Source organism: Fringilla coelebs (genome assembly GCF_963513975.1).
Source record: "Fringilla coelebs genome assembly, chromosome: 1".
Taxonomy (NCBI): domain Eukaryota; kingdom Metazoa; phylum Chordata; class Aves; order Passeriformes; family Fringillidae; genus Fringilla; species Fringilla coelebs.
In genome coordinates, this window is record NC_140028.1 from 22,323,774 (window position 1) to 22,348,350 (window position 24,577).

Sequence of the window (24,577 nt, forward strand, 5' to 3'; positions counted from 1 at the left end):
ACCTCCACATCATTACCACTGTGGATGGCCTTTCTTGAGCAATTCAAAGCCATTTCACTATTATTTTCTTCTTTCATGTGGTCTGGAGAAACAGGGCTTCAGTATTATTTAAGATTCCATTTCTTTCCCTGGGATATTTTCCATAGATGGGAAGCATTATAGCCTTTTGAGAAACAACATACCTCAGTGCCCTTTCTTCTCCTTTTGAGGCAAATGGGTGATATTTCTTCTTAATTTTGATTCCTCCTTTGCTTGATGGGTAACTTAGATGCCTCATCCAGTTCAGCTTGGCATCATAAGTCTGAACTGGAACAAAATGGCCTGTGTAACAGCTTGCCCCAAATGGTTACTGCAACTACACAGGGTGAAAGAAATCTGAAAGCTGCATTCATTGCACTACAGTGACTGCACCAGAAGAAGCCACCCCAGATCAACTCTATCAAGTAGTTCTGTTCAAATGAAGTAGGATTTGATCTTTCAGTTGTCAGGTGATGCTGTCTGCTTTGCTTTGGCTGCCTTCACACAAACCAAAGAGATTGACAGTAGTTTTTAAATGTTACATTGATTACAAAAAGTCGCCTTGAGTGATCATCACTGGCAGGTTACTTATGAAAAGGAGTTATGGCTGGAAAATCCTAGTAGGACTAAGAAATACACACAGTGGTATTTTTCTCTGTGTTTTTCTTACTTCCCTCTCAGATTGTTACAAATTTACAGATAAGCAAAAGTTTTCTTCATGTGTGTTTGCACGTTTGCAAATCATTAATATGGAAGTAAGTATCTTCTAATCCCTAGTCAATATCAATGGTGTGAAATACATTGAGAAAAAGAAATCTGTGTAGATTTGACTTGTGTAGGACTTGTGTAGAATTGATCACAACTATGGAAAGAAACTGGCTGGCATCCCACATACTTCAGAGAAGCCCCAGTTCAGCAAAGCACTTAAGTATGTTTTTAACTTTAATCAAGGGAAGTTAAACACATGCTTAAACTTAAACACGTGCTAAAAGCTTTGCTGGATTGGGTCCTAGCAAGGTCTAAGGCTGATTGGGTAAGAAAACTAACCAAGGTAACAAACTCCAGATTAAATGTAGCATCTTTCTCTGGGGATGGGGAAAGAATAGAAAGTTTTTCCTTCTGATATGACATATAATTTTGTGTACCAGCCATGTACAGACATGAGCATGTTATGAATCATTCAGATAAAAAACTGGGCTGTAAGTCAGTAAATGCATAAATATTAAATGCCAAAATAAAGAAACTATCTTCTGTGTTTCAAGAAAACTTGTCAATTGCCAAGAAGAAGCATACACTACGTGGTTGGGAGTAATTAGTCTCCATCTCCACAAATTACATTGTATGAGCCACTGCCAACATAAGCTTTCCATATTTTGAAATATTTTCTTCTCTCTAAATGAAACCACCCACTTTCTGAGTAATTCAGATTTTTTTAATCCCCTACAGATACGTATGAGGCAGAAATAACCCTTGCCCTGAATGGAATATTAGCTCATGGAAAGAAAATTCAAGCTGTAATCCACATAAACTGGTTACCTGATATAACAAGTAGTATCCATCCTTGCCCAGACTTCACCTGTTTTTATGGACAAGGGTAGTTACTACGTTCTTCAAAATAATTAGTCTCACCTTCAGTAAAAGGAAAACTGCACCTCAGATGAATAAAATAGATCATCCCCTAAGAGTGGAAAAAGTACACCATTAAAAAAATACTAGGAAGGGCTGTATGTAATTTCTGAGGGAAGCAACTATGGATCGTTGTGGCCATAGTCAGAGATCTTACTCTTACTTCATTGAACTAGCTGTCTCAGTGTAACTTGCTGCTCAACATTTCCCTTTCACCCCCCCCAAACTACTCCTTGGAGGCACTTCTCTTTCTGCTTCAGTGAGGCACTGAGGCTTAGACTGCCTGAGCAGAAATTTGTTGTGGCCCCACATCATACCGAGCGTGGGTTTCCGCTATGAGAATTACCGTGTACAGTGCAGTTATGCAGTGATGATCCAACATAAAAGCATGAGAGGTGATAACTAATTGGATTTCTATTTGTTTGATTTTGATTTTAATATCCAGAGCTTTCTCATTCTGAAAGTATAACTTAATTTAAGGTTCCTTATTCTTCAAATTCTTGAGGAAAAATAATAGCTATTATTTAAAAAATGTGTCAAAGTCAGAAAGTAGCAGTTTCCTGTTGCAGAAAATTTTTGTGCATGTAATTTGCGTTTGAAATTGTGCAGTAAAAGAATGATTCATACACACACTATTTCTGAAGAAAAACCACTCATGATTTGTTACAAAAGTTGAACTCTTAATAGGTGAAATCAGGTTTAGATCTTTTTAGCTTTTAATTGGAAAGTAATTGTTCCAGCATAAGGGTGATGTTCACTCTGTATTTGTTTTCCTGAGGCAATGCTTCTGTAGAAGGGGGTTGTAGAGAATCAGTTACGTGGCAAGTAAGTCAAGAATTGCAAAAATTTGGCATTTCTTTTTTAATAGCAACTCGATCAAGAGCAAGCAATTGAGTGGATTAAGAAAGAAAGGCTTCCAGCATTTCTAGAAAGTGACTGTTACTTTGAATACAGGTATTGCAATCTTTTAATTAACTGTCTTTCAGTTATAAATTTGTACATTTTCCTCTTTTGTTTAATTCATCTTGGTAGTATTCTTAAAGTGGTTTTGCCCTCTCTTGTCCTGTTTTCTTTATTGTAATATTTTAGTGACCTGGATAAAGTAAAGTTAGTGACTTTTTTCACTCATCATGCTGTAATTTTCCTTGACCATGAATTCCATCCTATACTACACCATTACAAAGAGCGTAAGAATGGGATTTACTGATTTCTAAATCTCTGTACCTCAGAGATGTCATGTTAGCAATGCATCTTTTGCTAATCAATATGTAAGCCATATAAGTAGAAGTTACAAGTCTATGAAATTAATTTGGAATAAAACAGGAAGTGTTTTTTATTTCAATCATTAGTTTAGTGTCTTTGGGGCCTCTATCAGAGTTTAGCAAAGTCCTCTGTAGGATGCCATGGCATAGCTGGATGATTTACTGTTACAAACTTGCAGTGTTTTTCCAGATGTCCATTCAGCAGATGTTCAGGAGATCTAGTGTGCATTTTTGGGAGGACCTACCTCTATATCCCTTAAGGCTGTGTCTAGATGCAGATGATTGTTACATGTTTTAGGGGTCCAAAAAAAAGGAGAAGCAGCCTGGGAGTTTGGTTCACAAAACTCATATTTGCTGATTGTAATGGCAGAGTGATTACTGGGGTATAGACTTATGCATTTAAGAAATAGAAAAAATTTTTTATTTTTGATAACCTGGAAACTGCCCTTAAGTTCAAGGGGGAAAAGTGTGCAAAGAACAAGCAAACTGTGAGAGTGCTGAATGATACCTTTGTTAACAGCCTGCTTTACACATATCTGGGCCATACGAAACAATAGCTTTGATCTTCTGCTATAGCAAACTGTTTGATTAAGCAGAGTTACCAAGAGAATTGCATAAAACTGCCTTTAAGCATGTACCTAATTTCAACTGCCATCAGTAGTTCAAACTGCTTTCCTGAATCAGAATCAAGATAAGTTCAGATGCTAAAAGGGGAACTTGTGTTTAAAGGTGAAGACACCTTAACCCTGGAAATAAATCCTAATTATCTCCAATAGTGGGCACAAATAAAACTGAGCATTCACTTGGTTGAAGGCTCAAGCGTAGGCTTCATCTTCCCTTCACATGTGACTTGGCTGGCTTTGTACCTGTTTCTAACTTAACTAAGTTCTGCCCAGTTCTTGGGGCCAGAGCATCCTCACTGTTGTTATGTCTAAGATTGCCTTTCCTGAACACTGCAAGGTTCACACCAACACAAAGTGGCACTGGACAGCTGTTCAGTACTATGGAATCCCCACAGGGCAGCCAGCTGAACACTAGAGTGCCAGCTATCCTGTTATCTATCATCTGCAAGTTCCATCAGTGTGATCAGTGCTGTGGCATTCCTGCTGGAAGACTGCTTCTGTCAGGAACCAGAGGTGTAGTCTCTGGTAGTGATACAGGGCTTCTGCAATCTGGGAGAACAGTTCAATTTTAGTGAACAAAATATTCAAGGGAATCTTGGCAGGCCTTGGAACTGCAGAGATACATGCAAAATCCTGGAAGACTGGTAAAGCTTGGTAATGCAAGCACTATCTGTGTGCTGGTGAGCTGTGTAGTGGCAGGAGTGGCATTTACAGATGTGACAGCAGTTGAAGACTGAAATAATACCTACCTGGACTCAGTGGGTCCGTTCCAAATCAAGATATTCTATAATTCCATTATTCTATAAAAAAAGCAGATAATGAAGTTCTGTGTAGCCATTTTTTTTTAGATAGACAGTTTTTTAAAGTTGCCAGTTCTTTGGGGAAATGAACTGTTTCTCTGATTAAAAGCTAAAATTACTTATTTTCTTGTCTCAACATTTAATTTCAGACTAGCTAAATTGATATCACAGGTAGAATGGAGCAAGACTGGCATTAATTTCATTATAGATAGTGACTACTCTCCCTGGATAAGGATAAGGAAGAAAAGCCCAAGTTCTCCCTGTCCTGAGGAGGAGGATGACTCTGCACTGACTTCATTGACTATGAAGAAGTTCTATGTATCACTTGGCGAGGTAAAATAAACATATTTAGTGGGTGTAACATCAAGGTAGATTGAATGAATTGGGTAGAATTATTGTAACTGGTGTCACAACTAATGGGACCACCGACTCTTGAAAAACCTAGTGTAGTACTGGGGGGTTGGAAATAAATGATCTTCAAGGTCCCTTTCAACCTAAGCCATTTTCTGATTCTCAGATGCTCTAAATAACTTTTGTATTCAAAGTTTTTTGTGCTATAGAAAAAGGTCAATGAGTTGTAATACAACTTAAACAGAAGCTCAGCTCATACAAGTATGCTCAGCTACTGTCACGCTGCTCTCTGCATTGGGAACTATCCTTACAGAAATCTACACAAACAGACTGGACAGAATTCCTATGGACAGTAAGCTGTAGCTCTCAGAAATACTGCAATAAACAGAGGAATTTTAATTGTTCTATGAAACTTCTTTTCCTAGGCTACAGTTTCTCAGGTAAAGGATTGGTTTACCTTGGCAAATCAAAGTCATTCTGTGAAAACTACAGATTCACATACGCATCCTGTAGTTTCTAGTAAAATTCAAGATACTCAGCATTTGCCTGGGCAGCATAAAAGTGATGAATCATTACCTGGAAAAGGTCCCCTTCTGGGTAAGTTACAAGGGTTAACAGGAGTTACTTAACCCTGTGGTTTGTAACACAGCTCAGACTAGCTGAAAAGGAAAGGCCTTCTAAGGAATTGTTGCTAACTCCACTTGTTACCTTCAGAATATCTCATGGTATCTGTGGCTTCAGACAGGCATTTGTTTCCTTCCATAGCTACAACATAAAGTGAAAGTTTGAGCTAGTAGCCAAGTAATTTCGTGATAGTAGTAGTATTCTTTTCTTACACATTTCTGTCCCATAGAAATCTGTAAGTTTCAGTTGAGTTGTTTTGGGTTTTTTGGGGGAGAGGCTTTCATATGTTTCGAAAGACTTTCTTGTCTGCATTCTTTGGATATTTGATTGCATATGATGTGTTTCAGCCATCTTCTTAGGGTGTTAATATTGGGCACTTAAAGGTCTTTTGGCTGTCAATTTTTATGAATCTTGTAAGATGTAATCATTTGGAATCCTGTCTATCTTCAAATTTATTTGAAATTGTTCGGCAAGTTCCAGAGGTTCTGGGAGAGAAAATACAGATGCACATATGGACATATACCTCATTGCACAGCCCTGCTTCTGCTTTTTACACAGTAGCAAGAGGAAGAGAAGCCTCAGCTCATATGTTAGGAGCTTGCTCTCTCTCCATTCTCAGAGATGTATCTCCCTAATTGCCTTAGGTCCTGAGAAATGATTCTCCATGTTTCATTTCACAGACCTGTGTCAAGAGGCGGTGATTTTTGTCTGTCAAATGAAAACAGGTGAAATAGTTTAGAATTAAGAAAATATATTTTAAATCATACTAATTTTTATGTTAAGATCAACACATTTTGCCATATATAGTTTGGTAATTATGTAATTGCAGAGCTGGGAATCTCTCTGCCACGTTCCTAATCCAAGTGTCTGTCTGTGACAGTGGCTAGCACTGGTTAGATGTGCCTTATTTTCAGAGGAAGTTGAAAGGAATATCTGACTAGTTAGACAAAGAAGCAGGTTACCTGTCTAAGGAATGCCACAAACAGAGTTTCCTTTCCCCTTCAGGGACGGCATCTGCAAAAGCCAAGGTTACCAGGGAGAGGTCCAGAGAGGCTGAGGAGGGCTGCTCGGTGGCCATTGCTGAAGCTCATTCCCACACGCGGTCAAGAGTTTATCTACACCCAAAATGGCACAGTGCAGCTGAAGAGGAAGATGAGCTGGGAAGCACAACTTTTCAGACAGGGGAAGAATTCTCATCAATATCTTCTCAAATTGCAATGAAGGAACCAATTTCAGAGCTGATCCTCCAGTCAGCTGACATTGAAAGTAACGTGAAGTTCCACAAAACAGCCTGAAGTGTTTACACACAAGCTAGCGAATAATGAATTTGCTTATGGTACTGCAGTCACTCTTTAACAAAAGTTCTTCTCCACTTACAGCTGTGGACTCCAAGGAAGATGTAAGAAAAGAAGGAAGCTTAAGTCCAAGTACTGAAAGTGTTGGGCCAGACAGCAGGGCTGCCTGGTGTATTAGTCACGAGACGTACGACACTGGCAACAGACATGAGTTTGAAAGATTCAAGAAGTTCATTAAAGGAACACTGGGGGAGAGGTACTGGTGGCTCTGGATGGATATTGAAAGACTAAAGGTTCTTAAGAACACTACAAGGCAACAAAGGTACTTCCCACTATTTAACAGTTATTCCCATTGCTTTGATACTTGTAACCTGGATAGATCAACGCAAGTTTTGAGATTTCAGAATAAACTGTAATGTATGAATAAACAGACACAATTAAATGTGTGTCCTGACAAGGTTTGGAATGACTCTGCTGAAGCTGATAAAACTCTTTTTGCAAAGTCATGTTTGCAAGGCTTACATGAAGTCAGAATCATATTATTAAGGCTGTGTTAGAAAGAGATTTGGAAAACGGATGGCAACAGAAAGAACCTAAAGAATAAAAGAAATTAAATTGACAAGTAGGACATCAGTATGACAAACTCCTTTAATGAAAGATCCTGCTGGATTCAGATAGTCTATTCTACAGCACTATACATTTTGTATTATACACAACCTGTCTAATTTGTGGAAAAAATATTTTGGCTTCTGCCACTTGCAATTAAAAACGTGTTGCATGGCATCAGCTTAAGCAGTAGGATAAATTGTAGTCAGTTCTGTACAGCATTTGATACATGCTTATGTGACTATTTTTGTTGACTGCAGGCAACTCAGTAAGATGAAAAAACTGTACCTGCTGAGCAGTGGAGACTATTTCCTCAGTCCAGAAGTGTTGCTCAGACTTGAGCTACTGCATGGAGAGCAGTGGAATATAATGCATTTAAAACAGATTCAGCCTGAAGTAGTGAAGCCACTACTTCTTTACTGGTATGAAAAAATGGATGTGAAATTAAATTCTATTGTTTAATAAATATCCATTTTCTTTGATAAGCCTATTATTTCCTGTCACTTATCCCACTGCAATTATTAGAAGCAATGTCACTGTAAGTAGTAGCACATGAATTTTTGGCTGAGCCTAGACTGCAATCTGCTGAGAAGCCTGGTGGATCTGCCTTAATAAGCCCTTGTCATTTTTTTACCGGAGAATCTGAGCTGCTTTGTGGATCTCTGCCTTGGGTAATGTTCAATTAAAGTTTAGTCTGCAGGACAGGGAAACCCCTCCAGGCACAGGAGGTTAATTCTGTCCTAACCTGTTCCCTATACTACCCTTCCCAAGTTCTGAGGATGCTTTGTGTGTATGCCTTCATGGGTTTAAGCCTGAGACCTAACTGTTCAATACCTGTCATACAAAATGCCTTTTACATATTAACAGCTCAAGTGAGGATATAAAATCTAACCTGTTTCCAAAATATGGGCTAAATTTTTGAAGGTGTTGTCTCCTCCCTAGGGGGGTTTAACAAATTCAAGGCATAAACCTGGGATTGTGGATCCTTACATGACTTGTGGTCTCTGTCCTGGCCTACAATCCTTTCTTATGCTTTGCTGTAGGATGGATGGGGCATACCTTCCTGCAGACTGATAGAAGGGCAACTGTTTGTAATGGTGCAGAATTTGCAACCTCAGTTTACTTATGTGTAGTTTGGTTTTAGATTTGGAAGCATGCAGTATCTAAACATACCTTTGACACTAACTGATTTTTAATCCTAGGTGCATATAGCACCTTGTCTTGGTACAGTTAACAGCATCACTGAAAAAAAAAAAAAAGCCAAATAACCCATTGTTTCATTACTTTGGAAAGTTCTACTTATTAGCTTTTTCTCCCTAGGGGTCCCAGATTTTGTGTCACTCATTCAACAGCAATAGATGCTGCCAGTGCAAAAGTGAAGTTCTGGCACACATGTCAAGAGAGACCAAGACTGGACATTGATCCTTTCCCACAAATAGTAACATTGTTGCCATTGACCCAAAAGTCTGACGTACCACCTTCCCTTCTTCAGGTAAGTAGGATCACAACATTGGAAAACAAAGCTTTTTCCTGTCAAAAATAATGACAAAACTCCTTGAATTCAATGGAACAAGAACAAGGTTTTTTTAGGAAATATGCAGCAAGCCGGTATATTGAAGATGGTTGCATATAAAAATGCAAGAAAATTTCATTATACTTCATGCAAGAAGTTGCTATAAATTGAGTCAAATTATCTTCTCAGTTACACCCTGGCTATTTCCTAAGTCCTTTGGATAGATATTTTAGCTGGAAGTTCTCAGAACTGCAAAATTAAGTCTCTAGCAATGCATCTTTGTCTCCACCTTGTCTTAATCCAGAGTAATTCTTACAACTTCACTGCAGTTAACCTGGATCTATTCCTCATGTCTGCAAAAAAGGCAGAATTTTGCTCATTTTCTATCGCTACAGCCCTTCAAGCAGCTACACATGTGTTTTACTTTCTACAGAGGGCCATGAGATACTCAACAGACCTTTTCACAGTTTGTAGCTTTCAGGTGGTCTGTTCAGTTTTGTCACTTTTCTTCCTTGAAAGCCTGAGTGTGAGAGGTAACTGCAATAAAACCTACAGGTTTTCAGCCATACAGTGTTAAGCCTCAGGATACTTGGTACTTGGAGAATGTGGATTGAAATTGTAGTTCCAGTATCAAGAACTGTACAGGCTATGCCACAGATTTATCAGCACACTCTGTCAGTAACCTCTGTTACTTTAGGTTGGATAGTTTGGGGCTACAGTTACTTCCTTTGAAATCTGATTCATGGAGATAATAGAGGAAAACAGTGGGACAGATTTCCTGTTAAGAAGAAGCTGGATTCAGAAGCCATGTTCCTGTTGATCATGGCAGAAATGGGAGCAAGACACACCTGTGTTCACAAGGTGTGCTAAGGAGCCAGGAGTAGCTGTAGGTCAGGCAGACAGGAACCTGCAGGTTTTCCAGTCCCTGTTGAATTTGACACAAATTAGGACCAGGTACTGTCAACATTCACAGAGTCACCAAATGGCCTATTTCTTGCTCTTCTTTTTTTGTGGACTTTTGAATCTTCTAAATACACTGTGCTTGCAAGAGCTTAGAAAAAGCAGCAGCTCTGGGTGAATTTCTGAGGGCAGTCTGAATGCAATTGGCATCTCCAAAAGGTCAGAGTGTGATTTTGTTCAAAATAATAAGTGATGCTGTGTCAGAATGACCCCTTTCTCCCAGTCTGAGTGATTGTATCTCTCTTACAGTGGGCTGACTTAAGATAATCTGCCTAAAGTTTCACAAAACGTGTTCATATTCTCTTCACCTGACATCCTCTGTAGTTCTGTACAGTGTGCTTATAGCATATCTCCACCTGTTAAAAATGCATTTTCTAAGCTGTAGTGGTTATTAAGGTATGCTGAAAAATCTTGAAAAATACTCAGAAATTTTTGCAACTTGCCATTTTTCTTACTGTGATTGACAAGGAAGAATACTCCTGGAAACTCTTGACTGTTTTGGACCACTCAATGAGAACATGTTAAGAAAACACAATGGTGGAAAAATTATCAGAATTTCCTTATTTTTCTGTAATGTCTTTTACAAAAGTAGGACAAACTCACCAACAACTTTATTAGAACTAGCTAAACCAAATTTCTCTTTGAAGAGATCGTCAGGATTACTACCTACTCTCACAGGAAGTCAGATTCTCCAAAGGGATGATATTTCTAGCAGTAGAATACGGTAAGTACTAAAGTCCCTTGTGTATCTTTCTGCGCAGCAATATACCTCAAATATTTATGAAAGTATTTTAAATTCTACTGTTTTCAATAATGCTTTAATACAGTTGTCTGCTTAGTGAAGCCCAGTTATGGTACAGATTGTTTGTATGGAGAATTCCTCCCTGGCTGATTAGTTTCTCGCTTGTTTATGCCACAACACAAAAGAGTTTATTACCCAAATACAAATGTTTTCTCTTATGTAATAGTCAATATTCTATACATTCATATTCTTTTAACCTGTCAGAAATGCTAACCCTCAGAGTCATGCTATGCCAATGATTTCCGCAGGGCAATATGAAAAAGGTATTCTTCTACATGTTTTTTCATTGTAAATTTAAACTCCATGGACTTTTTCCTCTACTATTCACTTTATCATTACACCAGTTTTTTGCCCCTTCTTATTTATTTATTCTATAAGCAGCCTTAGATTTTTTTAAAATATGTATTGAAATTTTTTTTGTTTGTGATCCAGGCCAATGTCAATAAGCACAGACATGATTCATAGCTTAGCTCTGGATGGGACCAAAGATTCAGAATACCAGGGTCATAGAAAATACACCTATGCTGAGCTTCTCCATGTAAGTATGGCTTGAAAATATTAGTTGTCTTGAATCATGGGTTAAAACACTTTATGCTAAAGTATGAAGTAGTCAAAAATGGGGAGAACTTGGTTTAATGCTATGAATGTCAATTCTTTATGCAGAGGTATCATCAGAATGTCAGCATTTTCTCTGTTGTATCTGTCACCTTTTGGATAGGAAATCAGTCATGGCACACACAGAGGTTTATTTTCACTAGAAGGTGTTGATCTCCATAGTGACCATGTGTTCCGTAGGCTATGATGGAAAACTCTCTGGATAAATGCTTCAGTGGAATCATTGCCTAGAAAAGTATATCAGACTTACAGTCAAAACTGAATCTGCCTTAGAAAGTCATTAAAATTAAAACATTCATAGAGGAAGATGGTCCATTTGTACAATCCCTCTTTATTGCTTGTGTACTTCCTTTCTTTGTTGAATTATTGCCTGCTAAGCAATAGTCGAGCAAACCTCAGGAGAGACAGGCTGCACAGATGAGCCTTTTCTAAATAACTGTTAAAAGCTGAGAAATCAAACGTACGAGATGTCAACATCTGGAAATCTAAAATATATCCAAAACCTTTCTTGTTTGTGGAATGGTCTCAAAAAAAGCCTGCTCTTTCATGGAGGTATTGATACCAATAGCCTGACAGCTGAAAGAAAAAGACCATTAAGAAATCTGGGCCCACCAACATGTGCATGGAGTTTGTTGAGCACTTGAGCACATGCTTGTTTGTTTTGCACTTCAAAATCACACTTTAGTTATACTTCACTGCAATAATTTTATTTTGTTGGTTTTGACAGAAAAAAAATGTTAGTCTTTGCAGTTAAGGGATATTTGCAGTTAGGAATGTATATTCAGCAATAGTTTTTATACGTCATATGCATTTTCCCTCTTACTGACAGAAGAAAATATCATACTGGTTAGACTGGATATTTACACTGGTTAGACTGGAACCTACAGTCAAGACCACACAATTTGCTATCACAAATATGATGCAAAGGGGAGTGCAGAGATTCATAGTTTAACTTCATACTGGGGAGGGAGATCTTCCTACTCTGCTTCAAAAGTGTGGTTGCCTCCATACTTGTTACTGTTTGGAGAGAAGCTGATTGCCAGCCACCACACTCATCTGGTTTCACTTCTGCTATCAGAGACAGCAATTCAGCCATAGTTACTCTCTTGTGATCATCAGAAGCTAATTTACTTACAGAAGCCTTTTCTGGCTTCTCTGTGAGCATTGACAGAATGGATGTGTTCTTCCTCAAATGCTCTAGGAGCTAGCCATGGTAATGAGCATGGATTTCTGGCTCGATAAATTGCTCATGATTTTGTTGCTCCTGTCAGTGGTGTAACCCCAGAAGATGTATCTTTTGTTCCATAATAGTTAAATGTTTTGAATCTTGACCAAATAACCACCTCCTAACTTCTCTTAATTCAAAACACAGTAGCCTGAGCTGAGACAACCTTTGACAGCTAACTGATGTTGTTGAGTATCATTGGAATTCCGTAGAGCTAAGACTTAATGACAGAATTAAGGCCAGGTTTGTTTTTCTGTTTTAAGTATTGAGGAACCACCTAAGGGATGCTATAATCACTTAGCTTCTCTGCATGTCTTCAGTCATCAGATTTATTCCATTGGATGTGAATATTTAGTGGGAAGATGGTGTGAAGGGCCATGATCAATTGCATATGTAGTAGAAAATGGAATCTGCTTTCTTGGGATGAAAATACTAATTGAACACACTTCATGGCCCTCCTTGGCAATGTAGTGACATTTGAAAATAATGAAAGCCTGTTATTCTTTGCTGTTTTATTTGTCCAGGGGAAAAGTGTTGCTAGCAGTGTTGTCTTCAGGGGATCAGGAATTGAAAGCATGCTGCAGTCTCTTTATTTGGAGAACAGAGCAGGCTACTACTTCACACAATTCTGTGAGAAGTCAGGGAATAAGGTATGAATATTTTCCTACTCTGTGATAATTTAGTCCACAATTGACTGAATGCCAAGTTATAGAGGGCAGCCAGACTGAAAGAAAAAAAGAAATGGAGAAAGAAAGATTGATGACTGGATGAATTATTACTTGTGAGACTTCAATCCCTCAACAACAATAAACTGTTCACGTATATATGCAGACTAATGACAGGTCTTAACCAAGCTGTCAGATTCTTACCATCTCAAATCCATTGGAATTCTTATTGTACCATCAGGGATAAAAAAAGGCTACTAATTTTTAAAAGTTAACCTTTAACTTGGCAGAAAAAATTGAGGTCTTAACCCACAAAAATGATTTTTTAAAAATATAGGAAATCTGTTGTGCTAGTACTAACAATAATCTGATTTCTTCTTACTTTTTGGGTTATTGATGTCCAAAATCTCCAATATTTTTAAAACTTTCTTATGCTTCCATGAATCTCCTTGTATTTCTAAGACACACAATACTATTTCTTCTATGTAGTCAGCAGATGTATCATTCATTGCTTGGTTTAAATTGAGGATTGAATTGGAACAGTTTATGAATATTGAGTTAGCGTTTAGTGGCTTTGCAGAAAAATTGAGTCTTTAGGGGAGGTTTGAATGCAATGAAGATGGACATCTGTTTCACCACTAGCACAACCCAGAATCCAGCAGCAGTAGCTAGAAATGCCTCTCGCTTCTAGAAGGCAAGATCTAATGTTTCCAAAGCTAAATACCTTCAGCTAAAACTATTAAATGTGTATAAAAGAAATCTAAATGAAAGAAACTTATTTTTCCACTGGAGATAGGCAACCACCCAAGTGTCTCTAGCCTTTCCACGTGCCAGGCTCCTTTCAAAATTATTTGCTTAAAGTTTTCTCTTCAGCTGTGAAGCCTATTTCACTCAGGTCTGGAAGGCTACAGTTTGTGGAACAAAGTTCCTTACCCCTACCTTTTTGGAATGCATTCTTTATTGGTTAGTGATGAGGGTTTCAGGGCATTTTTAAGGTCTAAACCCCATAAACACATGTTTAAAATGGAGGACTTGGGGAAAGATCTAGACTTCTTCTGAAAGATCTTTTGCTGTTTGTTTGAATTTATGAAATGAGGCCAAGACTCTGGGTCTCAGAAATACATGTAATAAAAATGTAATGATAATCCCAGTACAATATGTCAAGTACACAGTATTTAATTGTTTTGGTTTTGCTGCAAAACGCTATTTTGCAATGGCACAAACTCTGCATGTCCATTATCAGCATCTCTTCTTTAGCACTGGCTTTATGCCACTGAAATGTGGTTACTCTTCAGATGTTAACTACAATGTTAACGATTTTAATGGCCAATTATGCATAAAGGATACAATAAAAGATAGAGTATCACTGTGACGATGCTATGAAATATGTTGTTCTTCTGCCAGTATGCAACAGAAGATTAAATCCATTTTAAATTGAGCTTGATTTATGATGACCCCAAGGAGTGAAATAATTACTTGCATTGGAAAGTCAATTTTTTATAAAATTGTGATATTTGGGTAGCAATAACCTACAATATTTTTCATCTCTAGTTGTGGAAGAACTGCGTGTACTTTTGGTTCGACCTACAGGCTTATCATCAGCTTTTTTACCAAGAAACCCTTCAGCCTTTTCAAATATGCCAGCAAGCTCAAGTAAGTTGTAAATAATGTGGGTTTTTTTCAACAATACATTTATTAGTTCCCTTCACAAATGCATTTGTTCAATGTAAAGACTGAAAAGAAGATAGAAAAGTTTCCAAAACTTGACAACCCACACCAAAGTAAATCTGTGTTGTGGGCAATAAAAGAAGCTCTTTGGATTGTTTCCATGGAATTTCTTGATTCAAACATTAAACATGCATAGTTTGATTTCCAGGCTCTGCAGCCTGTTCCCAGTTTTATCTATTATACTCAGTTTACCTAAACTCCCCTTTGCTACACTGAGTCATATTTGGAAACTGTCTGCTTAGTGTTAACATCAGAGATAGTGTTTTTTCTAAAGCAACTAATTGTGCTGTACCTTTCCTTCCATCTCCTATTTGGGTTAGAATTGCAGATCTCATAGTACAGACCTCAGATAATGACCTCAGTAATGAAAAATTGTCCTTGTTAGCCCTGTTCAATTTTTATGATTGTCAGGGCATCATTACTATATTTACCATGGTTGTCATCCCCCTAAATAGATCTTTAGACCCTCATTTAATGTTAAGTGGAACTGATATTTCCTATAAAAGAGTATTTTGATTGAGCATGCACTTAGCCCACAGTGGTGCTGAAGGCAGAGTAGATTGATTCCCTCAGGGAAAGAAACTACAACAGTGTGATATCATTAGAAGAACTACGAGGAACTTTTGTGAAACTTTGGTCTGATTTTCCTCTCTAAACCTTGTGTAGGAATATATCCTGTCCACATATTTCAATATATACAGTAATAGAGCAAAACTACTTCATATATCATTGGAACAAATATCTGTAGAGGGCAGGTGAGAGTAATGTGAGAGTAATGTTCCTGACATTCTTGAAATTGTCTTCTTTTCCTTCTTGGAGGTTTTACTGGGAAAATAAGAGAAGTTTCATATTTGTCCAGAATTCTCATCTAAATCAGAGTTATTTGTACAGAAACTCCAAGCAGAGGCAAAGCCATGGATTCCTCCCTCTCCTGTCTCTTACTGGGTAAACTAAACTGTTGCCCAATTTAGTTGTTTTCCCCTCCAGCTCTTTTTATGTCCTGAGGCTGTGGGCAACTGAATGTCCCCTTAAGTCTGACTGTCTCCTGCATCTGTCCATGCCTGAGTGTGGCTGGGGACCTCCTCACAGCAGATACACAAGCTGACCATATCTATTCTGTGGCACCATTTTCCTATGTGTTTTATTACTGGCCAAACCTTACCTTATAGTCTCTGATGGTTTTCATTTTGGTTTCATTTCACACCAGTTTACATTCTTTTTGTAGTGGTTGCATGACTGAAAATTTAAGGCCCAGGTCTTTTTTACTAATCTTATTTCCAGTGCTGGCCTGGTGGTGACAGCAGAACATCGTACAATCAATGTTACCCGGCAATTGCAGACAGTACATACACATAGCCATGAAAGTAAATACATCAAAACTAAATATGTGAAACTGTAACTAACAGCTGAAATGTAACATAACAAATCAACACATGTGCTGCAACATTTGGTATCATTCTCAAGCTTGCCTTTTAAGGCCGCAGAAAAATTATACTTGTTTTCATTGGAACACCGTAAAGAGTCAAGCTGCAACCAATCTTCAGAGTCTGCTTACGGAAGGGATGCCTTCCCAAATTCTGCACTCACCTTTGGCACAAGAAGACAGTCACTCCAAATACTCCTAAGAGAATGTGAATCAGATTCACATGACACATTGTCATATATATTTTACAATTTATTACAGAAAGAGACATGTAGAGACAGAGTGTTCCAAATGTGTGCTGCCTGCTTCCTGTTAGAAAAAAGAACAAACCTTGATTGCTGTGTATCTGCTACTCATTGTTTCATTTGTTAGGCATTGCTATTTCAGCTTTGTGATAGAGTAATAAAATGCTTTCCAAGGTATATATGCATTCACCTGGGGAAAGAAAGTACAGTGAGAATGAAATCTGATGGATAAGAATAATGACAAGTACTGGTAATCATCCAAGAGCATACATGGTTATTCACTGTAAACATATTCACATGTAAAAAAATCTGAAAATAAAACCGATAAAGAAACATAAAATGTTGGGGTTTAATTTTTTAAAAAGTTATTTAGAATTAGAAAATTTTATGCAGTTGTGGGAAATACAATATCTTAATGCTAGAATCAATTTAGATAAAGGGAGTCTTCATTACTGTGGACTTTTAGGGTCAGATACAAGATTTATGTTAGTGGGAAGTGATGATGGAGGTTAAGGCAGTTTAGTCTCTCTGTTTAACACCAGCCAGTGCATTGCATGCTTCCATCACATCATTCTGCCAAGCAGCTGCACAAGGTGCTCGTTTAAATCAGAGCAGTATCCATTCCTTTGGGCAGCAGTACAAAGCACTTGGACTTAAATCTTTCTCACATTTCTTGCTTCGCTCCAGTCATTCTGAAATTGCTTATCAAAGCCTTCTCTTTTGGGGATGAATTCACACCAGAACCCAAGGCCTGTACAATCCCTGATTTGGAAAGTCATAAAATGAGGCCAAAGTCTTAATGTGAATTTTCTAAGCATTTTGTATGATCAGGTTTATGCAATTGTAAGTAATTCCAATATGCAAACTGACCAAATTTCCAGATAAGGTTTTGGGTTCAATCCATCACATATTTACATTTACAGGAGAATTTATAGCTGGCAGGTAGAAAAAAATCTTGTGTTTTTCAATAGGAACAAAACAATGAATCAACAAACTTTGATATGCGCTTGATGTCCTATGCTTCAGATTTTTGTATGAATTTGTTAACCTACAAGTTAATTTAATGTAATTTTTCTTGTTCATCCCTTAGGAGATTGACCAATATAATGGTTTCAATATTCCACTCACTGAGAATTAGAAAACCTCAGGAATTCCATGACATGGGAATAAAAAGAGGCTATAATAATTACTTTTCATAAAATATGTGTTTCAAACTGCATTGCCCAGTGTTGAAGGCTGTGAACAGACACTTTTCCTCTTTTTTGACTGGTCTAGAACTCTTCTCAGTTGTTTTTCCTGCAGTCCTTGCAATTGAATCTGTGCAGATCTACAGATGCACCTCAACTCTGATGCAAGTGACACAGGGATGAAAGCTACTACTCATTTCTCTCCTATCTGCAAGTGCATGCATTCACTTACTTGGTCAAATACCATTGCAATGGATTCTTATGAGAATTTAAGTAAACAGGTGCCAAATCCTCTGACACTGCAAATGTGCATCCTTCAAATGAAGAGGCTATTATGATTACACCACTGAGAATTTGGTTCTTGGAGTTTGGAAAAATGCATTCCTCTAGCTAGCTTAACCACCTTTGAATTTTTGCTTCATGTGTGTTGCCAGCCCTAACTATTTGTTCTGGAGACAAATATCTGTCCTTACTATGTTCTGGTTTTGCATATGAAATTATAAAGAACTGGGAGCATCTCTGCAGGTAGAGCAGCCTACAAAGACAGTCCCTAATCCCAAATGTGGCAATATATTACAACAGTGCTGGCGTGAGCAGATTGTCGATAGCTTTTGGTCAACACTTCTTTGTCTGGACAATTCCTGACTTGGTAGGCTGACATTTTTTGCCATCTCTAAAGAAGAGTAGCAAATATACTCAGGTTAAAATCACAGGGGAAGGGAATTCCAGCCAAGAAACTAGTGGTATGTTTGTTTTTATTTTATTCTTAAAACTATGCTCAAATGATCACTCACTTAAGGAACCAGGTTAATTTGTGCTAAAACATTGAGGGCATCTTTTTGAAGCTTTTTACTAATTTACAGATCCCTTGTGTGCTAAGTTGTAACAGGTGGAGAAATGTAGTCCTAATGACAACTGAAATGGTTAACCCCTTTTTTAAAAAGGCTGTTTTTAAAGATACTGCATCTTGATATCATTGGACTTGGCCTTTCTAATCTGGCTAATTTTATAAATTAAATGTTCTGGATCAGACTTAACATGATTTAACTGAAACTTTCCTAGTGTTAGGGCTCTTCAAAGCAACTTTCAATCTTTGAAATCGCTGTGAATCTAATTAAAGCTTTTAAATTTAAATGTACTTAGGGATTTATTGAGAAGGGTTTAATTTAGGATAAATGTGGTCTAGCTTTCAGGTAAGACTTTTCCTATGGATCTTCTATTTCTCTTACACCTTGCACCTGCATATCATTATTGCACTGATAACAATAGGCACAGTAGGCACAAACCTTTTTTGTTTGCATTGAAAATGTAGAAGTGTGGAAGGAGTGTAGGATCCTGCATACACAGGATCCTACAGTAATCCTGCTGCAACTCCTACTGCAAATACAGTAATCATAACAAGAGCTAACTGGGGGATGGATGGCAGACATCATAGCCCTATATTCCTCAGTGACCCCACACCAGGAGAATCTAAAGGGTTTGTTTCAAATTGTAAAGGTCCAAAATAATGAGGATATACTCTATTACTGTTGCTGTTTGAAAGAGAGAGTCTAATAAATCAACATTTAATTTTAAACAAACAGAAACATAGTTATTTAATGTACTCAAACATTCTCCCCTTGTGCTTCAAATCTAAGCACACCAGTGTTTTATTACTACTTGAACACAGAATAAACATATTATTTTCTTCACTTCTATTGCTTTGTACATCTGCTAGTTACAGCTGGATTTTAGCAACATAAGGAAAATGAGAATCATAAGAATCCTGAATTCTTCATTGTCAAACTTGTGTGATAATAAATAGTGAAAATGGACTTGTCAATGGTATCCTAGAGAAAAATTCTGATTTGTGCTGCTAATCTGGTCCCTGACTGTATGTTTGAAATATAGTTAGACTTTCACAATATGAAGAAGAGAAAATATTTATAAGGATATGAAATATATTTTGGCAGCATCTTTTTTTACTTGAGTTCCTAGCTGAAGTCAGAATCATGAAGTTTTAGAAAGCTATTATGGAATATATTTTTCCAATATATTCCTGGGGAAAAAGTGTTTTACTCTGAGTTTTCTATGTTCATTTTTATAGCATGTTTAACAAAACATTTAGGAAGCAAAAGTTTTACATGGGGGACTGTGTAAAAAAAAATAAAAAAATTACTCTGTGCTTCAGGGATGAGCTGTTAGGGAGAAGGAAATACACTCCAGGTTCAGTTTTCTGCTTCCTTGTACATGTTGAATGGCAAATTGTGCTTCAGATAAGAAGCATGTTGTGATTCTTGTTTTGGTGAGGGCTTAGACCTTAGCTGTGCAGTGGTATGTCCTGCACAGATCCTGTACAGTAATAAGAGTCTCACCGTTGTCAAAAAACTATCAAAGAGAACCTCCACACAGAATGAAATAGTATCATTTTTCATGAATTTTAACTTCAAATTTACAAATTACATCTCGTAGAAGAAGTAAGATGCCTTCACTAGTTGTCCCAGCACATATTCTGCAAAACAACAGTGTGACTTCATGAGGAATGCAGTTGCTGTAATAATTGTGGTTATCTGAGTATCAGCCAAATATATCCAAGTGAAAATTGCATTAACAATTTAATGAGTAAAAGTAAAAATGGCAGGGGGATCTATTGTGTCAGTTACTGAATTTTGAACTAATACTAATTCTGAACATACAGCATGGCAGTGGGGGACAAATATGCATTAATTCTCTCCTTCAAGGGTCTTTGACCATTGAAATCTATGATGGCTAAGTTTTCTTCTGTTTTCTTCTGTTTTATTGTAGTTCCTTTATGCAACTTACATTGCTCCATCTGCCAGTATGGACACTGGACTTCATCAGAATACGAAAAACATGATTTATCACAAAATTGACCCAGCTTTTGAGGACCTTTTTGACACAGCAGAAGAACATATCCTCACTGTTTTGCTGGAACCGTGGATAAAGATGGTGGAAGAAGACAAATACACTTATAGAAAGGTGATATTGGATGACACCATGAAAAAATTCTTATTTCAGGGAAGAAAATCACAAGATCATTCACATGAACCCTGTTGTATTTATAATCTAGAAGGGAGAAGTATTACAAGATGTTTTACTTACTCCTTACTATCCTGATATGTGGAAACAGGTTGAGCTTGTGGAGAGCAGACTTCTCATCTGAAAGGAAGCTGTGGGCTTCATAGACTCCTTGGCCTGTGAATTGGGGAGAAACACATCTTGTTGTGGTAAAATTGATCTTTGCACTCAGGAAGTTTCATGTTTCTGCAATTGTACCATTGATCAGGAGTAATTTTTTTTATGATGGATTGCCCACAAACACTGTATTTTTAATGATAAGCACATAGTAAGGTGGTTTTTTAGAGTGTCAGTGCAGTGACAGTAGGTATTTCTGGTGTTTAGAATTTAAGTGCAGTTACTGCTTAGCATAACGGAAATGTGACATGGTGATTCAGCTGTATTTGTCCCATACACTTTTTAGATTATTGCTCTGAAAAAGTGGCTCAGAGGTGTACTCAGTTCTAATCCCTAAATGTTCTGAAAGCTTGAATTGAGCGTGCTCATGGAGGTCAGAGGAAATGGCTGCAATCCTGACTGTGCCTCTGGCCAATAACAACAAGAAATGGTGATGACAGTGGTGGATGCTGTGGCTCTCTTTCTTTGTGAACTTACCTACAAGTTGCTCGCTGTAGGTCAAACTCCTTCTGGGTGCCACAATACGAGAAAGATACAAAGCTCTTGGAAAGTGTCCAGAGGAGGGCTATGAAGGAAGTGAAGGGCCTTGGGGGGAACCCTACAAGGCCTGAGGTCACTTGTTTGGCCTGGAGAGGAAGAGAGTGAGGTGGTCTACAGGCACCAGTCTCTTCTCTCGGGTGCCCAGTGACAGGACCCAAGGGAATGGCCCAAAGTTGTGTCAGGGCAGATTTAGGTTGAATATTAGGAAAAGTTCTTTCACCCAGAGGGTGGTTGGACACTGGAGGAGGCTCCCCAGACCAAGCACCAAGCCTGACAAAATTCAAGAAGTGCTAAGCACTTGAACAATGCTCTTGGGCACATGGTGTGACTCTTGGGGATGGTGCTGTGCAGGATCAGGAGCAGACTCAATGATTCTTGTAGGGCTCTTCTAACTCAGGATGCTCTATGATTCTAATTTCAAGTCTTTAGCATCTCTCTCTTGGATATAGAAGAAGAAACTTAAAGTCAAAAATCAGGAGAGAGAGGGCAGTAAGATGGTTGTTCTTCCTGTTTTTCTTCACTATGAGGTTAGATGAAGCATCTCCAATTTATAGGAAATATCATCACTTATTGATGATACTTCTGTCAGCTTGTAATAACATTCCCACATTGTCCCCTGCAAGATATTTTGAAATGTCTTTTTTCAGAAGTTTTCTAATACAGTCTATTTTTGGTTCTGTATCATGCATGAATATAAGAACAACTAAATGAATTGATACCTAAAATCAAAGTTGAGAATGGTCTTCTAGCCAGTATTAAACATTTAAGAACGGAGTATAAGAAAAGTGACATACAGCCATCTTCAGCACTTTGCAACCTAGAAAGTTCATGGAACAGAGGTCTTGTCCCTATTTTTGATTGTAATAGTCTATGAGGAGATTTTTTCCCCCCATGAGTTTCTGTAAAATGTATCTCGAGTGATGTATCTTCAGCCTCACTGTAGAAGTGGGTTTCATGGTTTAGTCATGCAATAGGAGAAAAAAATGTGTATCTTGATTTGTTTGCAAACACCTTCCTGATAATTTCACCTGGTGCCCTAGTTTTGTATATCAGAAAGAACAAGTGAACAATCATTATCTTGTCCTATTCTCAATGTTGTTATGCTTTTACAAGTTTCTATTATATCCCAATTCAATTAGATCTCCTTGAAACTCAAGAATCCTAGACACTTTGACCTCTCCTCCTATAAAAGGCATTCCATACCTTTGTTGCACTTATTGCCCCATCTGTATGTGTTATTTTATATTCTTTTGATGAGACGCAAGCAATACGCCAAGTCTGGAAGCACTAAGGATTATCCAGTGGCAGAACCATGTTTTCTGTTGTGCTCTTTGCCCATTCCTAACTGTCCCTATCATTCTGATTGCTTTTTGACTCATGGTGAACTTTGAGTGGATGTGCAAAATGTAAGCTAATAGCCATCTGCAATGATTCCAAGATTTCCTTCCCAAGTAATAACTACTAATGGAAAGCCCTAATTTGGAGCTCACTGGAATGACTTAATGTTTATTATCGTTAAATTCAGCTGGCCTTTTATCACGCAGATGCTAAAGTGTCCTGCTATCCTGCAGCTTTTCACAGTCAATTTAATTTTTTGCTCTGTGGAATCATTTTGCAAACTTTGTTGTCTCCTCACTCACCTCCTTTTCCAGATAGTTTCTGAATGTTTAAAAAACAGCCTCAGAGCAGGTCCCTGTGAGACTCCAATAGGAGCCCCACCCCATAATGAAAGTTATTTATTTCTTTGGTTTTGATTTTCTACCTTCTACTTAATTCACAAGGGGATTTTCCCTCTCATCCTGTGATAACATAATATCCTTTAGAAGTTTTGAAACTTTGAGAAACTTAGTGAAATGAAATATAGTAATCCAAACACATCTGTAAAATATTTTCTTTGCTTTTCAACGTCTTTTCTAACCTTTCAGATAAACTATTTTTTCTGAACTATTTCAGCTATAATTCTTTATGACCTGCAGTGCACCTTGGAATTGACTGATACTTTTCATGAATATGAAACGTTATGTAATTTCTATCAGGCTAGTTTTAGTCTTTTCTAGTTGGGTATTTTCTGTGCGTGCTCTCTGTAAGGGTTATCCAGAGCCTATTGCCAGTCCTTACTGAGTCAAATCATCAGCACAGCCAAGGGTTCTCATACATCGTTTTTGCATAAAAAGGAGTCTGCTTTAGAGCTCTCTGTTTTCAGTGCTTCTAGTGAAAAGTAAGAATTGAAGAGATATACTTTTCCTTTCAGTTAATATATGTGTCAGTTTATATCTCCTTGAGTTTACCACAGGATAATCTATTGCCCTTTCAGTTTGGAGGATGCGTTCCTTTGCAAGTGAGGTTACATGCAGACTTCTCAGTGCCCTAATAACACAAAGATCTTAATCTGAGCACAAAAAACCAACAAAATCCTTTTGACTGCACATTACAAGTGTTTGTGAAGAGTTACAATACACAGACATTAAACGACCTGTTCTAGGAGGGACTAGCGTCTCTTTGTACTAGGTGCAGGCTGATAGTTAGTCACACTCCTTCCCAAGCACAAAGACAACGTCTGCTTTGTATTTTGTTCAGTCCCTGGCTCTACTCTTCCCCTTTGTTCTACTCTATATCAGGACATATTTGGCCCATAATGAAACAAGATATTTTATCAAGAATTAGGTGAGTCCAAAATTGTTCATTTGGGGCATGTTCAAAATATATATATCTACGTTTTTCTTTAAATGAAAACATGAAATCAGGAGAGTTTCTTTTTACTGTTGACTCACATTCTGCCTCTGTCTGCTTTCTCTTCAAACTTTATGAAAAATGTTCTGAATTGTTTTACTATTTAATTTTAAACTATATTTTCTTTTAAGGGAAAGAATAGCCCAAAGCACTTTATAACAAGGGAATAAAGTTACATCGAGCTTGAAGGCATTCAGATAACACAGTGATTAGTGTGGTATTCACATTTAGATGAAAGTGTCATGAATATTATTCTAAACATTCTCATCTCTCTCTGCCACATAAACACTTGTATAAGATAATCACAGCTCTCTAATCTTTGTAATGGGCATGCAGATCAGTGTAAGGCATTGGCTCGATTTTGCTAAATATTCTAAAATCTGCATTTAAGTGGTTTAGTCAGGATCACCAAATATCTCTTTCACTGTTACTGATTGTTTGTACATAACGTGAAGAACTGCTCTAGTTACATACAGCTTCTAATTAAGTTAAAAATGCCAACTTCATGAATTCAAATCACACACAATTAATAATTTAAGAAAGA

At 37.6% G+C, this 24,577-nt stretch overlaps 1 protein-coding gene across 1 annotated transcript in view; it reads left to right on the forward strand.

The window, feature by feature from the left end:
* Positions 1-24,577, forward strand: part of RGS22 (regulator of G protein signaling 22) — a gene marked incomplete at both ends in the record, with an annotated part of 57,921 nt that overhangs the window by 13,226 nt on the left and 20,118 nt on the right. The window contains 12 exons of the mRNA XM_084201923.1: positions 2,513-2,598; positions 4,479-4,662; positions 5,106-5,277; positions 6,310-6,570; positions 6,684-6,921; positions 7,466-7,627; positions 8,526-8,697; positions 10,326-10,402; positions 10,913-11,018; positions 12,845-12,970; positions 14,537-14,638; positions 20,353-20,547. Of these exons, the coding sequence (XP_084058049.1) occupies positions 2,513-2,598; positions 4,479-4,662; positions 5,106-5,277; positions 6,310-6,570; positions 6,684-6,921; positions 7,466-7,627; positions 8,526-8,697; positions 10,326-10,402; positions 10,913-11,018; positions 12,845-12,970; positions 14,537-14,638; positions 20,353-20,547 (1,881 nt within the window). The remainder of the gene's footprint in view (positions 1-2,512; positions 2,599-4,478; positions 4,663-5,105; positions 5,278-6,309; positions 6,571-6,683; positions 6,922-7,465; positions 7,628-8,525; positions 8,698-10,325; positions 10,403-10,912; positions 11,019-12,844; positions 12,971-14,536; positions 14,639-20,352; positions 20,548-24,577) is intronic.